This window comes from Rhipicephalus sanguineus, chromosome 2 (assembly GCF_013339695.2).
Source record: "Rhipicephalus sanguineus isolate Rsan-2018 chromosome 2, BIME_Rsan_1.4, whole genome shotgun sequence".
Taxonomy (NCBI): Eukaryota; Metazoa; Arthropoda; class Arachnida; order Ixodida; family Ixodidae; genus Rhipicephalus; species Rhipicephalus sanguineus.
Genome location: NC_051177.1, coordinates 12,682,564 through 12,698,899, shown reverse-complemented (window position 1 = coordinate 12,698,899; position 16,336 = coordinate 12,682,564). Strand labels below are relative to the sequence as shown.

The following is a 16,336-nucleotide window of genomic DNA, read 5'->3' as shown; positions in this document are numbered from 1 at the left end:
GCGCATGCGTTAGATGAAGGAGAAAAATTGCGGTCATATCGGCAGAAAATGAACTGTGTGGCCTTCTTTTGTACGGCCTCAAGCTTACTTATGTCAAGTGCAGTGTAGGGTGACCATACCACTGAGGCACACTCTAGTGATGGTCTGACGAGGGATTTATAAGCAGTTAATTTTCAGTCCCTGGTGAGGATTCGTTTTAAATATCCCAGTTTCCGAAGAGCCTTAGCGGAAATGGTTTCAATGTAAAGGTGCCACTTTACGTTTTGAGTGAAGGTAATTCCAAGATATTTGAAGGTATTCACAGAATTAAGGTAGTGCCCACTGCAGCTATAACTGAAACCTAGCGGCTGCTTTTTATTAGTAAAGGTCATTTGTACAGTCTTTTGGTAGTTAATACTCATTTGCCAACCACCCATTTGTAGCAAAAGGCTACAAAAAAAGCCAGCAGATTCCACGCATTGTGGGAATCGATGTAATGCAAAGCAGCCAGCAAAGAGCTGCATACATTGTCTTGTATGTCATTGAGGAAAATGCGTGTCATGGTTTTCATGTTAACTCCTATTATTTATCTTCGTCACACAGTAACATCGCGCAGTACCAACTTCGGGGTAGATCAAGCTAGAGAAACGGCCGCCAGCGCACCATGAGCGTGGCACGTAAGTCATGCTGTACATGACATGTGTGATGACTTTCATGTTAACTCGTGTTATTTATGTTCGTCACACAGTCACGTCGCAAGATACCAATTTCGGTGCATATCAAGCTAGCGAAATGGCCGCCAGCGCACCATGAGCGTGGCACGTAAGTCATGCTGTACATGACATGCCTGTCATGATTTTCATGTTAACTCGTGTTATTTATGTTCGTCACACAGTCACGTTGCGCAATACCAATTTCGGGGTAGATCAAGCCAGCGAAACGGCCGCCAGCGCCCCATGAGCGTGGCACGTAAGTCATGCTGTACATGACATGCGTGTCATGATTTTCATGTTGACTCCTGTTATTTATATTCGCTACACAGTCATGTCGCAAGATACCAATTTTGGTGTATATAAAGCTAGCAAAGCGGCCGCCAGCGCCCCATGAGCGTGGCACGTAAGTCGTGCTGTACATGACATGCGTGTCATGATTTTCATGTTAACTCGTGTTATTTATGTTCGTCACACAGTCACGTCGCAAGATGCCAATTTTGGTGTACATCAAGCTAGCGAAACGGCCGGCAGCGCACCATGAGCGTGGCATGTAAATCATGCTGTACATGACATGCGTGTCATGATTTTCATGTTACGACTTGTCATTTATGTTTGTCATACAGTGATGTTACGCCATACCAATTTTGGTGCACATTCGATTAACGAAGCGACCAGGAGAGCACAAAGTCGTAGGCGGCTAGATAGATAGATAGATAGATAGATAGATAGATAGATAGATAGATAGATACACTCAAAGTCGCAGAAGTTCGCTAAGAAATGCTTCGCATTTAAAATCCATATGGATTTCCCAGAAACTAATGTTCTTCGTTGGTGAAAAATTTGTCCTGGCCCGGGGGTTGAGCACGGGACACACGCCTTTCCAGGGCAGTTGCTCTACCAACTGAACTAACCAGAATGCTAGAGGTTAGCAGCAAAAGAGCAAATTGATTGACAACTCGAAGGAAATGCTGTCATGATGAACGACTACGCAGTTTAGGGGACAACTGCATGTTGAAGCCATCGATTGCGAAGCCTGCGTGCTTATTGGACTGCTTTACTGTCTGCACACGCGAGTTGCCTTATACATATGCGGTTCTCAATAAAGTGTTGCAAGTTAGCACCCGTGTGTCTCACATGTTCCTCACTGTCCTACTCATGTCTTACTAACAGGCTCAAAAAGCTGTCACTGAGCCATGGCAGCATCATCATAATGCAATGACATCCGGATTCTGTATCAGTGCAGCGCTATTGTGGTTTCTCACAAGGACAAGATTAGTGAAGACTACTGTGACAACTTAGTCCTCCAAAACAAAAATAAGGCTTTTCCATCAATCGCCAATAACACCTCTGTGATCTTGTTATTTAGCATCATGCAGAAATGAAAATTTCAGGCTGCAAGGGTTAAAGAAATTCACCAAAGAGAGCTCATCAATACTTGCATGTTTCATCACACTGGCCATAGATGCCATCGAATTGTGAGACTAGTTTTGGCATGGTCTAAGGCAACTTGTTTTTATGAGGATGGCACAGCAAGCCCCATTTGGCACTATTTCGGGTGGAGCTGCAGCATCAGTGGTTCAGCCACCATTACAATCCTATCACTCTTGTAGCATCAGAAGAACTGTTCAAAACCACACATCCACTTGTACGAAAGTAAAGCAGTGTGAATGCTATTCTTTAATTTGACCTTTTATGGCTTGCCTCAAGCAACACTGTTCAACCACTCTGCCTTTACGTAAATTATGTTTTCAACTGATGTCTGTGAACATACTATTAAAGCTGTTCTGTGGAATCCTGCCCTGGAAAGGTGTTGGTCAAAGGTTTGAACCCCAGGCCAGGACAAACTTTTGCCAGCTTTTCTTTCTGAGAAGTCCATATGGAAAGCTGTGCGTTATATTCCCTTTCATAAAACACTCATTCAGAATATCTTCCTGTATGCTGAACGCAGTTCTTAATTCGAGCTTTGCTTTTTGTGAGTATTCCTGCAGACATCATGTAATGGCAATGGCACCAGACTTTTGTTAATTCAGACGGCCAAGCCCTTCTTAATTCAGGGTACAAAGTGCCGGCAGAAAGCACAAGTGCTAGTTTTTTAAATTTAGTTCACTGCATTTTTGCAGTGGAAATGAGTGGCCCTAAAAAAAATAAAGGGAAAGCACACACCTGTTGATGATTCTGCCCATGGGTGTCGTGTCAAAAAAGGAGAGTGGTGAACGCAGGATGCCGTTCAATAGCTGCTGGTGAAACCAGATGGCTGCCCGCAGTGTGCCAACCACAAATATAGTCCAGTACACAAAGTTGAAGACCACATAGGACACCAGAAACAGTGCGTAGCCAATGACGTAGAAATGCCTTCGCGACACATCAGCATCCTGAGACCACTTGCTCAACCACACTGCAGAGCCATACTGGAAACAAGAGTGGCACAAACTGCAAACTTGCTTGAAAGGCGATGAAAGAAAGTATATATGCTTACCAACAATGTTTAACTGCCTTCTATTACTAGCACAGTCATTTCTGCCAACTTAAATATGTAGCGTATTTACCCACACAACGACTGCAAGTACATACATATTGCATTTCTTAACATCAGAATTTTTCTCCCCCTTGTAATTATTGGTGCACAGTGGAGTAAAATTTGACGAATGTGATGGTATCACTGAAAGTGAGAACATTGCCCGCACAATAATTCTTATTGTTGTTCTGCCAGATACACCACTGTGGCTACGACTGTTACGAGACTCACCGTCACTAAAGTTGTGGAGGTGCTATCACCCCCGATAGAGTCGTTTTCGCCACATGGCACACGCGTCTCGCGGATTAGATGCAGTTAGCATAAACAGCGCCGAGTGAGAGGTGGCGCTGTGCTCACGCAGTGTAAGGATAGCATGGTGGCACCAGCGACGCCGCCTGGCGGGGGCGAGGATAGGCGGGCGTGAAGGAAACAGCAACGAGTCTCTTTGGGGATTGGGAGTGCGTGTAGACGGACGTCTCTTGCAGTGGGTTTGTGGGGACGATACTGCGGCTCGGTCCCACGGGCTCCTCCTGGTGAGTCGAACGTCGGCAGCACTGCATTCATGGTACATTGTATGTGTTATGTTGTTGCTTGTGTTTGTTATATGTTGTTTGTGTGTTGTACTGGCATCATGTATCTGGTTATTTAGAGTGTTACTAGGTTACGTATTAGATTCAGCTGGCAAGCTCGCCGTTGTAAAAGCGTTTAATAAATGTACACGTGCTTGTTTCTCGACAGCGTTTACTGTGTCCATGTGTTCCCCGAGTGCGGCTCACTGTGAGAACCCACACTGACTGCCCAACGTGGAGCTCTTGGGGCATTTTTGCGGTTCGGAGCAACCTTTGTTGAGCCGTATTAGAGTGGGCCTAGGGGGGATTTTCATTCCTAGCGTCGGTGGCATGCTTCCTTGAAAGTGAGGAGATCGAAGCGAGGAGATGCTAAGAGTTTTTTTTGTTGTTTGCAAGTTGTTTTTAAAAGCCTCGTTGAGTTGCTGGTACGAGAGCCACGTGGTCCGCATCCTGGAAGAGCGAGGCATAGAACACGAGGATTGTAGGCTAGCCCGAAGCGAGTGAGTGCGGAACCCTTGTATGTGGTCCAAGCTTTCTGTAAATAGTTTCTTCTGTCTCTCTGATTCTGGGACTCATGGCTTAGGGAGCCGGGTGGCCAGGGGCCACGGGCGTCATTGCTGTCTTGTATTGATGCCGGGGCGTCGTAACACCGTTAGTTACGTACGGTGGGCGTCGATCGCTCGTTAAGCTGCTGTGTGCAGCGAGCGGAGTAGGGCCACCTCACAGTGCTGATGCCTCCTCGCAGATGCCTCTTCTGTGCCTATTCTAGGTGCTAGTTGGATGCCGGTTGTTGTCGAGCCACTTGTTAGGCCTAAGGCTCTTCGGAGCTTCCTGTCACATGTGGAACACAACCAGGTGGATCGTGGCACTGAGGTGTTGCACTCTGCTTCCCTAATTCTATCTTGCAAGGCACGAACTAAGAGAAGCGACCTTTGTTCACTTGAATTTGGCGTCTTAGTTGCCGCCGATGTCTTTGCTAGCCATAATGAACATCAAACCACATGGGTCATGCACCCGTAGCTCCATTCCCTTTGTCCTACTATACCGTTGTCGAGAGTGTTTTGAGTGTACGTAGCAGGAGTGATGTAACCCGCGCCTGGCTGTCTTCTGCACATCGTCTTTGCCACTGGCCAGGAATGCGGTCGACACATCTCGGGCAATGGACATGCCCGTGACCTGCGCAGCTGCCTTCAAACCGTGAGTGCTGCTCACAACCAGAAGACGTGTCGGTGCGAGCAACGCTATCTCACGCCAACTGCCATGTTGCCGTTGTGGGTCAAGATCAAGTCGTCAAGCTAGTGCAGCGATATCGGCCAGCAGCTGCATCACATTTAGCCCTATGTGTTGTCTTCTATCGTAGAGCTTGTGTAGCTGTTCGTTTTTAGATGCGAAGCAGCTTTTGCTTGGGGCTGTGTCCGGTGGCAGTGGTGGCGTTCGCGCTCCACTGGGTATGCGCTGTCACGTATCTCGGGAGCGCTTGCAATGTCGGAATGGAGTTGGGAGAGAGAGAGAAGAGAGACTCGGGAGAGACCGTGGTGGCACTGCAAACAAAACTTTATCGCACACACCACGGCAAACAGAACTGTAACACACACTCAAAATTTACAATAAAAATCAACAAGTGCAAACATGCTGAGTTAGTGCACAATCACTAACACTACAAAACATTTGAGCTATGTCTAGCTCCTTCAACTCGAGCGCCTGGCCACTATGGCCTCTCAGTTAGTCGCGCTACACATAGAACGTTCTTACTCCGTTCGTGGAGTCCGCTGACTCAATTGAGTTCCAAAGTCGACGCCCAGTCCCGTCGTCGCCGCTCCTGTCGACGTCTCCGGGCCGTCGCCGTCGATCAGACGTCTCGCTGATCGTCCTCCTCGCCGATGCTTCTTTCTTTTCGGAGAACACCGGTCTCTCCCCGTTAGGCCTAACTCCTGGCCTCCCCTTGGTGCCACCGGGTCGAACTGTCGACGTGGCTCTCCGGTGATTGTCGGTGGGTCGCCGTCATCTTGCCGAGCTGTGGTAGTGCCGCAGGTGCCACGAGAACTGCGTGATGAGGCTGCCGCAAGCCCGGGACGCCTCGCTCGGTAGACCCCAAGGTCGACGGCCACCCTCCCGGGGCATGCACCACGCTGCCTCCAGAACTCAGCCCTGCTGTTCCCGTCGCGGACGCGACGCTGGCCTGCACCACCTTGCTCCTCGACAACGCCACCGAACAATGACTGCTTGATCCTCTGGGGTTCCGCACCTCAGTTCGGGTCGCGTGGCACGCGCCTTCCTCCGGCCAATGGCTTGCGTCGACGTGGCGGGGGGTGCACACCATCGGGTACTTTTCCATTCCCCGCACACCATCGACACCTTGCGCTGTCTGGCGCGCGCCCCGTGCCCCTTTACTCATGACATGCGCCTACTCTCTCTCCCACTCTCCTCCTTTACGCAGGTGTTCGGTCGCCTTCTATCCTCTCCTCTCTCGCGCTGCAGCTGCAGTGCAGCCTCTCCTCCCGCGTGATGCAGCCGCACCGCAGCCAAATACAGCCTGTAACCCACTCTCTCCTCTCCCTTCCCCATTTCATGTGTATATAAGCGTGTGCGCACGGTCGGCTTCCGTCATTCTTGCTTCGCTCCCGTTTAGATGAGTTGTAACGTCAACGTCGGCACCACTCGTTCACACGCCGCTAACGGAAAGCAATGCACAAACACAATGTAATGATAGCACAAACACTAAATACAAACCTCACGCACTAACGGAAACGCCGAGTGAACGTAACGGAAACTTGGTGTGCGCCCCCAATGCTGCTTCGCAGAGGCTAACTGAAAACGAAGTGCCGAAGCTTCGCACTACCAGTCAAAGCAAGCGAAAGTAAAGCCGAAATGCTTCGTGCCATTTTAAGACTTGATTGCCTTTAATCTTTCTTCTGATGTGTTAGCTGCGTATTTGAGCGTATTTGCTATCGATGATTGCGACGATAGCGACCGCGGTTTTCTGCGCAGCGGTTGCGGCAAACGGTAATCCCATTTTCAATCTGTGCGCGCTGACCGCGCTCATGCCTTCAGAACTCCGTCGTTGCTATCTGTGATCGCGTCTACCGCGGTTTAGACCGCAGCATTGCTTTGAGTCGGTGCGCATACGTTGGAGGCGCGTGTATTTTCGTGGTGGCCCATGATCGCGTCGACACGACCGCATTTGTGTTCGCAGCGCTTGCGGCAGAATGTACAGTAAAACCTCGGTAATTTGTACTCGGTTAATTGGGAATCCCGGATAATTTGTATTATTTGCGCGTCCCAAATTTTTACATGTAAATTTAACCGGATAATTGGTGCGGCCAGTCTGCGACTTCCCGGTTAATTGGCACACTTGGCCGCGACTTCCAAGATATGCAAAGGGTGTTGCGAATCTCGGAGGCTGTAACTAAAACATGCATTTTTTTTTTTTGATGTACGGATCTCGAAGGCCATGTTTTTTTTTACCGGAAATACGTCGTAGACGCCATGTTTTAGCAATTGCCAGGCGGCGATGCGTGCGGTTGCGATCATGATCATCATCATCTCAACAGCGATGTTAGCCACTCTAGCGAAGTGAATGTTTTGTGGAGTCTTTGTGCCATTTGGATGTCGGCTGGCGAGCATTGTGCGATTCGGTGCGACTGCTCCATTTGTCTCCTGTCTCCGCTTGAGTGTCTTCCCTGTGAATTAGTTGATTGCGGTGTGCTTGGAAGGAAGATGCCGAAGTACAAGAGCTTGTCCCTGCACGAAAAGGTGTGCTTAATTGAAGAGGCCAGCAAGTCGACGGCGTCGAAAACGGCTCTCGCCGAAAAGCACCACGTGCCTCTGTCAACGCTGTGCAACATCATCAAGAATAAGGAGAAAATTCTCGATGCTTACAGCAAGACGCACTCGTCAAAGCGTACACGAGTACGCCCGCCTACGTACGCCGACGTTGAAGCAGCTCTGATCGACTGGCTGCAGAAAGCCAACGCAGCACACCTTCCTGTGAATGGGACCATATTGCGTGAGAAGGCCAACCAGCTGGCGCTGCAACTTGGACATTCTGAGTTTAAATGCAGCAATGGATGGTTTTGCCGATTTAAGGAGCGCAACAACCTGACATTCGTGACTGTTTGTGGCGAGAGTGGCAGCGCGGATCAGTCTGTTGTCGACGGCTGGAAGCAGCACACCTTGGCTCCACTACTCACCAAGTACGAAGCAGCAGATGTTTACAACCTTGATGAAGCTGCTCTGTTCTACAAAATGTTGCCTACGAAGACGTTCGCTTTGAAGGAGGCAGACATTAAGGGGCGGAAACAGAACAAAGATAGAATCACTGTTTTGTTTGGTGCAAGCATGTGCGGTGAGCACAAGCTGCCACTGCTTGTTATTGGGAAGACAGAAAAGCCTCTTTGTTTCAAAAATGCACGACTGCCATCCAAGGATGACCTGATCTATAAAAACAACAAGAAAGCTTGGATGACGGCTGCACTCTTTGAAGAATACGTGCGGCACCTTGACCGCAAGTTTGCGGCCGCAGGGCGCAGCGTTTTGTTCGTCGTCGATAATTGCCCAGCTCACGGCGACATTCAGAACCTGCAGGCAATCAGGCTGGTCTTTCTACCCCCGAACACGACGTCGCTATCGCAGCCGATGGACCAGGGCGTCATACACCATACCAGGAAAATATCTCGCTACAATCTGTTGAAGCGAATGCTCCTTTGCTATGACAACGGAAAGGAGTATAACATTGACCTCCTCGGTGGTATTTGCCTCATTGTTCACGCATGGAGGCAGGTGGAGGCCACCGTTATTCGACGGTGTTTTGAGCACGCCGGTTTTGTGAAAGAAGAGGCAACCTCCGCTGAGTTTGCTGTCACCGCTGTCACTTGCCCGTTTGATGAAGAAGGGGAGACTCTCTGCGCTCGATATGAGGCTTTGCACGCGGACGAGGAGTGCACTCCAATCGGATTCTCCGAGTACGCAAATGTCGAGTGCACAGTGCAGACGTGTTACGCCGACATCGACAGCGAGATAGCTGCGAGATCGACCGATTCGGCCTCTAATGTTGACAGCGATGACGAGCCCTCCCGAGCACCCCCTTTGGCGGATGTCATCGATGCCTTGAGTGTTGTGCGCAGCTTCGTCGAGTGCAACGGCGGCGAGGCTGAGATGCTGCGCCTCATTGACAGGCTGGAAAATATGACTTTCAGTGCTGGGAACTACCGAACGCGTCAGTCACGCATGGAGGAATTTTTCTCCAAGTAGGCTGACTTGCCACAATAAAGGTGTGACTTCCGTACATCACGTTTTCTGGCTGATTTCTTTGATTTCGCGTTGTTTCGGATAATTGGGAATCCCGCTTAATTGGGATATTTTTCTCGGTCCCGAGGCCTTCGAATTAACGAGGTTTTACTGTAGTTATGCTTAGACTAGGTGCGCGCTGGCCCAGCGTGCGCCTTCAAAACGCCGTGGATGTCATTCACAATCGCAGGGCTTGTGACGACGAGCAGTAGTTTCGTTTTGAGTGCTACGTCAAAAACTTGGCGGGAGTTATTGAAGAACGATTCTTCCACGGCCTGCACGCACATCATGGCGGATGGACGATCTGTCGCTCAGCATATCAATGGCGAAAAATTTACCAGGATGTGTGTGGTGGCAGAAAGCATGTCTCCGATGAAGACACGGGTCTTGCGATGCGGCCGCACGGCTCTGGCAACAAGAAATGGTAGAGTTTCTAGCGGAATTTCGCAGCAATCCTAGGCAAGCTCCTTTTCCTTATGTGGTGACACTCACGAAAACTTCATTCAAGCGGAAATACCGAGAAAAAGTATTCACTGTGACAAGACATTTTTTGCATTGTTTTCTATGGCCGGCAGGCAGGGAATCCAAAATTATTCGTTGTGGCGGAAATTTCGTTGTAGCAGGATTAGACTGTACAACATCCCATATCCCAATTGTTATGGGCACCCACTTGCCTGTATGGGGAGCCTGTGAAGACAGAAGGATCTGATCAACACAAAAGGCAGGGTGGAAGAATGGGGGCAGAGTCTCAGGGTGGAGGAAACCCACCACTTGCCGCTATGAGGTTCATTAGCAGGGAATGGAGACATTCGACCAAGCATAAGAAACCACAAACTCATGCTGGTGGTGGTATTGCTGAGGCCCCTCTTCACTACACCAAATTATTTAAGCGATTCCGCAGATAAAGAAATACACTGAATCACACAGGTGGCACCATTTTTACCTGTACACAAATCACATGTAACGACTTGCATGCATAAGATGGCATAACTGGTTATTATGTGTATCGTAAACAATAAAGACCAACCGACCAAGTGATTGATTGATAAAAGAGGAATAAAACAAACCAAGAAGGGTGTGCTCCTTCCACACTTGCGTAAGTCACATGCACAGGCACTGCTCAATGTAATGCGCTGGTTGCAGCAAAATCTGGTCAGCAGAGAAACCATACCTCACTTCCAAAGGCCAGAATGCAGGTTATCGATGCTGGGATGAGAAAGTGCCAGCCAACTTTCTTGAAATACATACCATACACATGACGGCCAACCTAAAACATAAAAAATCGGAAACATGCCTTAATTCAGATATAAAAAGATACATGCAGTAAAACCTCTCTAGGTACGCTGAACGAGGAGCCGGAATTACTTTGTTATAATCGCTGTCGCACAGCCATCATACTAGAGGTGCAGAGGGGAGGGAGGGGATATCACTGTGTTACGGTCAAATAAAAGTTAGCAGTGCCCACAATCGTCACAAGCATTTTTCTCTAATGTAGCTGTCAATGCTGATTTGGCTTCACCATGCTTTTCAGATAAAAAGAAAGAATAATAGGTTTTGGCCGTGTTTCATGAGCTCACCAGCAGACGAGCTCTGCCAGCCATGAAATTGGAGGCTTGTGCAGCTCTGCCAACAAGAAGCAATCACTTAAAGGACAAGAGCAGAAATTTTGTTTTGTGACAGTATGTTTATATCTGCATTGTCCTCATTTTTCACTGCAAAGAGTTACAGGGATAAAAGTGAAGCAGTTTTGTATAAGCAGATGCCCCTGGCGCATCGTATTGTGCTGTACTTTACGGTGCAAAGTTTTGCATTCTGCGTCACAGGTGCCACATATCAGCGCCCCATTGCACAACTTTTTTTGTCACTGCATCACAGTGTTGTAGGCATTACTGAAAAAAAGTAACTAAATACTTTACTGGTTACGTCGACAAAAAAAAGGAACGCATTACCGTCCTACGTTACCTCCAAAGAAAGGTAACGCGTTACCATTACCATTACAAAAAAAAATGTAATGCACGTTACTTGTGCCGTTGCTCCGGGGTCAGAAATTTAAATCAGTGCGTCTTTGCTGCAGGAACCGACAGTAAGAATGCTATAATACCTCTGTCACACGGCCACCACCGAACTCCATTTCACTCCGTTCGGCATTTAACTACCTGATGGAGCATTACGAGAATGGAGTTGTGGTTGTGCTACACGGCTCGGTGCAAGCTTTCGACAGTTGCCGCATGGGGCAGAAACAGCGCTGCTGCGCTCGTCGAAACGTTTAATTTTTTGCCTGTGCAGTTGCCTTTAAAGCAACAAAAATGTGTTTTTGTGTGTTGATGAAGTGCTCGGAATCACCATTGCTGTCACAGTGCTTGTGCGTGCGCCTCACACGTGCAGAAACAAATATCGCACGACGCTTCACAGCGGCGGCTTGGCGAGGCGTTGGTGTGGGGAGTACAAGCGCTGATGTCCGAAAAAAATACAACTAAAATTTACACTACGGGGCGTGAAATGCTGCGCAAAAAAAAAGCATAGTTTTTAAAATTATAACTGAGCTCATTAGGACGATTTTGCTAGTGCGGTTTTCAGCGTAGCAGTAGCTGGCTGGGAACGAGAGTACTCCATCGAGCCCAAATGGGCATAACCGAACTTCCTCCACCAAAAGCTCCATTTAACTTTCTCAGCGAAATGGTGACCGTGTGACATGAACCCTATCTCCCTCGAGGAAAAGACGAGGGAGTTAAACGGAGTTCACGGGTGCCCGTGTGACAGGGGTATAAAGCTCACATTTGTATAAAAAAAAAACAATTCTAGCCCAACCAACAACAATAACAATTTTAACGAGAATACTTTGCACAAATGTGCTGGGCTCCAGCCATATTGTGGTGGCCTATGAAGTTACCTGTAGAGTTACATGTGATGGCTTCTGTGGCACATGGTAAATAAGCCCTTTTTCTCAGTGTGGGATTAAACACAAAGTCAGATGTTATCATCAACGCTCCTCGCAATGAAAACGCCACTCAAGTATTTACACTAATTCTGACGATATGCTTCTACTAACAAGACAGATGCTGAACTATTGTAGTCATAAGAGCTGCTTACATGGCTTAGTTCCAGGGAAACATATTTACACAAATGTACAGTTTTCCCCCTTTAAACTCTGTAATTGCCGCAATAATTGCCCGCATTTATATGAAGCTGTTCAAGGTCAGCCAAGTTCGCTCAAAACTGAGTAACTATAGAAATGTATACCAGTAGTTGCCAATAGAAATAAGCACATTTAATTATGAAAACAACGTTGATAACAAGTGCTAGAGTATTACAGCTTTCTAACTATGTGCACACAAGCTTGCACAAATGGGCGTGCACACCAGACTGACGTGATGAGCCGGATGGCACTGCCTTTGGAGAACACTTGCATGAGCGGGACTATTCCTTTAGCTGTGGAGGCCATTGGCTGCCACGCTTTGGTCATCTGGGCAGGGCCTCTCGGGACCTGTTAAGTTGTCTCTGACTATATAACTTCTTGCAGAACTTGAGCAGCAGCTGCATTTCGAAGCTGTCATCAGACAGCTTGCCTCGCTTCTTATTGAATACATCCGCACCTACGCTTAAAGGGACACTAAAGGCAAATATTAAGTCGACGCTGATTGTTGCAATAGCGAAACCTCGTAGTGCTTGTTTCATGCCAAGGAAATGCTTATTTTGAAAGAAAATCACGTTTTAGTGGTCCACACTGCGTTAGCGCACTTCAAATCACCCGCCTGAACGGACCTTCTGACGTAGCAGTGCACAACGTTGCCCACCTTTACTGCCCGCCCGCCGAAGCTACGGTTTCTTGCGCAACAGCGGACATCAACCTTGCCAAGACGCAGCCACAGGCCACTCCAAAAACTGTATAGTTCACTGTAACAGAGCTTAGCTTGGCCAGCAGCAGCAGAAGTAGAGTATCGACAGGGCGAAAATAGCGAGAGCCAAGCACACAGCAGCAGTACACGATACCGAAACTACCACTGAGACACGCAGCTCGACGACAACGGAACTTTTGAACCACTCGCGCCGTTCCCCACAGTAGCGCCAAGAGGTTCTTCTTCCCATTAATCAAACAGAAATGAACAAGCTGCATTTTATTACGTCTTGTGATGCATGGAAGGTTCTTTTTTTATTGCAACTAGTTTGATTAGTAGTGGTGAATTGTACTCGGGACTCTCTGACGTCATCGGGATCATTTCCAAAATGTCCCACTCGTGGCGCACATCGTGTCCTACATTTACCTTAATTTCTCGATTACTAGAGCACTGCTGTTGGTACTACTGATGTTTTAGACGTTCTCACACATTGAACTTTCACTCTGACATAATTGTTATTTGCCTTTAGTGTCCCTTTAAAGGGACACTAAAGGCAAATAACAATTTATGTCAGAGTGAAAGCCCAATGTATGACAACTTCTAAAACGGCAATATTATCAACAGCAGTGCCCTACTTACCGAGAAATTAAGCTAAATGTATCACATAATGAGCGCCACGAGTGGGACATTTTCGAAGTGATCCCGATGACGTAGGGAAGTCGGCCTACAATAAATCGCTAGTAATCAAACTAGCAGCAGTAAAAAAAGAACATTCCGAGCATCAAAAGACGTAATAAAATGCTGTTTATTCGTTTCCACTTGATTCATGGAAAACAAAACCTCCGTGGCGTTGCCATTGGCAACGGCGCGCGTGGTTCAAAGGTTCCGTTTTCGCCGAACTGTGCCTCGCCCGTCTCAGTGGTAGTTTCGGGATCGCGTACTGCCGTGCGTGTTTTGCGCGCTCGTGAAAGTCGCTGTGACAGAAAGTTCGACAAAATGCCGCATGCGTGTGATATTGCCGGATGCCCGAATGGTGCACAACGCCAGTGCTGCAGCAAGGAAACCGGTGTGTCTTTTCACTGGGTGCCGCGGAATGAACCCTTACGCTCGAAGTGGCTTAGTGTCATGACATTGCGCCAGTGTGCTAAACAGTCAAAACCTCTGCGTGTGTGCTCGCTGCACTTTCGTACTGAAGATTACGAGACCAACCGCAACTTGGTGACGGCTTTGAATGTGCCCATCCGAGCAAGTCTTTGCCGCAGCGCCGTTGTTGCTACTGTGGGTCCCGCTACTTCCGCTCGGATGCTACTAGTGTCGGCGGCCGCGCAGTAAAAGCGGGCAACGTTGGGCACGGCAGCAGTGACGTATGAGAGTCGTATTTTCAGGCGGGAGATTTGAAGCGCGCTAACGCGATGCGGACCACTAAAAACGTGATTTTATTTCAAAATAAGCACTTCCTTGGCACAAAAGCAGCGCTACGAGGTTTCTGGACCGCTATTTCAACAATCAACGTCGACTTAATATTTGCCTTTAGTGTCCCTTTAAATAGGGGCTCGACGGATGCATTGGATGGTAGTCTTAAAGGTGTGACGAACCACTTTTTCAAGTAATGACTGAATGACCTCAGTCTCGGAGTTTATCGCCTCATAAATCGATTGCCACAAAACTTGCTTGAATTCGTTACGAATAAGCGGAGTTGCAGGGATTCGTCGTGCACTTTCTCTCATCATGACGAGCACAATGGAAGCTACACAGGGGAACGAAGTTGCGCCAGAGGCCGTTATGACCTTGAGCGCCTGTGATGAAACACTCTCTCCCGCTGCGACTGCTGTATGTGACTGTGGCTCACTGTGGAATGTTAGCAGACTATGGAGTGTGGCACCGGCATGTGGCAGCACCATGTGGCAAGAAGCACATCTGATCCAAACGTCACTTTTAATTTCCGCCGGCTTTTAGCCAATAGCATGCTATCCATGCTATAGTATGCTTCGGCACCACTAGCTCCGAAGACAGTGAGCACAGAGGGCACCTGATAAAATGGCAACTTTGCGCTCTACTTGCAAACTCTCCTTGCTGTGCATGACAACAAGATTTGGCTGAGATAATCATAGCAGTTGCTGCTATCCGCAGGATGTGGTTTCTCACCAAACCCAAGGGAATGGTTCATGACCCTGTTAAGGCCTGGCGGCCAGACAGCAGTCCGCCGCTGTGACAAAAGAATGCCGGGGCGAGCTCTGTGAAAGTGGCGCCTATACGACGTCGGAGTTTTGTGTAAGTTTACAGGGGTAATTGCAATAGAAAGTGATGAGTAACGTGACACCTCACGTTACCGAAAAATGTTGACTTAAGGGGGGACGCGGCTTTTGTATCGCGAAAAATTGCAAAAAAAAAAATAGATTTTCTGAAAATCAAATATTAAGTTTCTGGAACCATTTTTCTATCCGATTCCAAAATATCTACACTGAAAACCACCCAAAAGTGCTTCGAAAAATTTGTTGCGCCCTCTTAGGCGGCGAAAATTATTGTGGAAATCACAAAAAAAACAGCGATTTCCAAGAAATTCTAGCTCCGATGGCGCGACCGCTAACGAACTTCTTGGGCTTGTCGGAAAGGGCATTTCTCCGTGCTCAAATTCCCCGCTTCAGCTGGGTCCTCCATTCAGAAGGAAGCACACAAAAAGCAAACACTTGAAAGTCGTTCCAAGGCCTCCGATTGGCCGTGTCCGCCACGTTGCCTCAGCTTGCCTCGCCATTGGTCCGATGCTCGCTCCGGGAGATCGTCGTCTGCTGATTGCGCGTCGCGAGGTCACGGCTGTCGAGAATCGCTCTACTCCGTGACACGTTCGCACTCGTTCTGCGTCCACGGCTCGACGATCACTTGGAATACAATTACGCTTTAGTTTGAAGCTGCAAGCGGAAGTTCGACCTGATTACGATGGCGCACCGCACTCGTAGCGAACATCACAAACGCACGTCTCGGACCCACTCTCTAGCGTTGACTTTGGCGTTGAACTCTCGGTTAGATGTTCTGCTTATCAGCACTTCTGACGTCATGATGAAGGCCATCGCGGGACGATCCTTTGTACTCGCGATCACGCATTACGCACTTTGAAGCATCGGGCACCGTGGCCAGCGCACCTACTGCTCGGAGTCGTCACTAGGCCTAACTCCGCCTAACTCCGCTCATGGCGCCGTTTGGCGAGACGAACATCGAACACTGCGGGCAAGAACAACGCGGTAGCGTACCCGCGACTATGTGCTTCTTCGCAAGCAAAGAAGCACATCGCCTGCCGGCACCTCGGACGCGCGGGTGGGCATTTTACGCATCGGCAGGGGACTCCATAGCCAAGCTCGTCAGACCCCACGGCCAGGGACAGCTCCGAGCAGCGACTAGCGATTTCGCGTGTCGCCTCCCAAAAAAGTGAGACCAAGCATATTG

The 16,336-nt window shown here is 48.5% G+C and overlaps 1 protein-coding gene across 1 annotated transcript in view; it reads right to left on the bottom strand.

Moving 5' to 3' along the window:
• The window catches only part of LOC119382421 (multidrug resistance-associated protein 1), a 351,316-nt gene that overhangs the window by 93,801 nt on the left and 241,179 nt on the right, over nucleotides 1–16,336 (bottom strand). The window contains exons 21-22 of the mRNA XM_037650116.2: nucleotides 10,234–10,329; nucleotides 2,856–3,100 (exon numbers count right to left, since the gene is read on the bottom strand). Coding sequence (XP_037506044.1) covers nucleotides 2,856–3,100; nucleotides 10,234–10,329 — 341 coding nt within the window. The remainder of the gene's footprint in view (nucleotides 1–2,855; nucleotides 3,101–10,233; nucleotides 10,330–16,336) is intronic.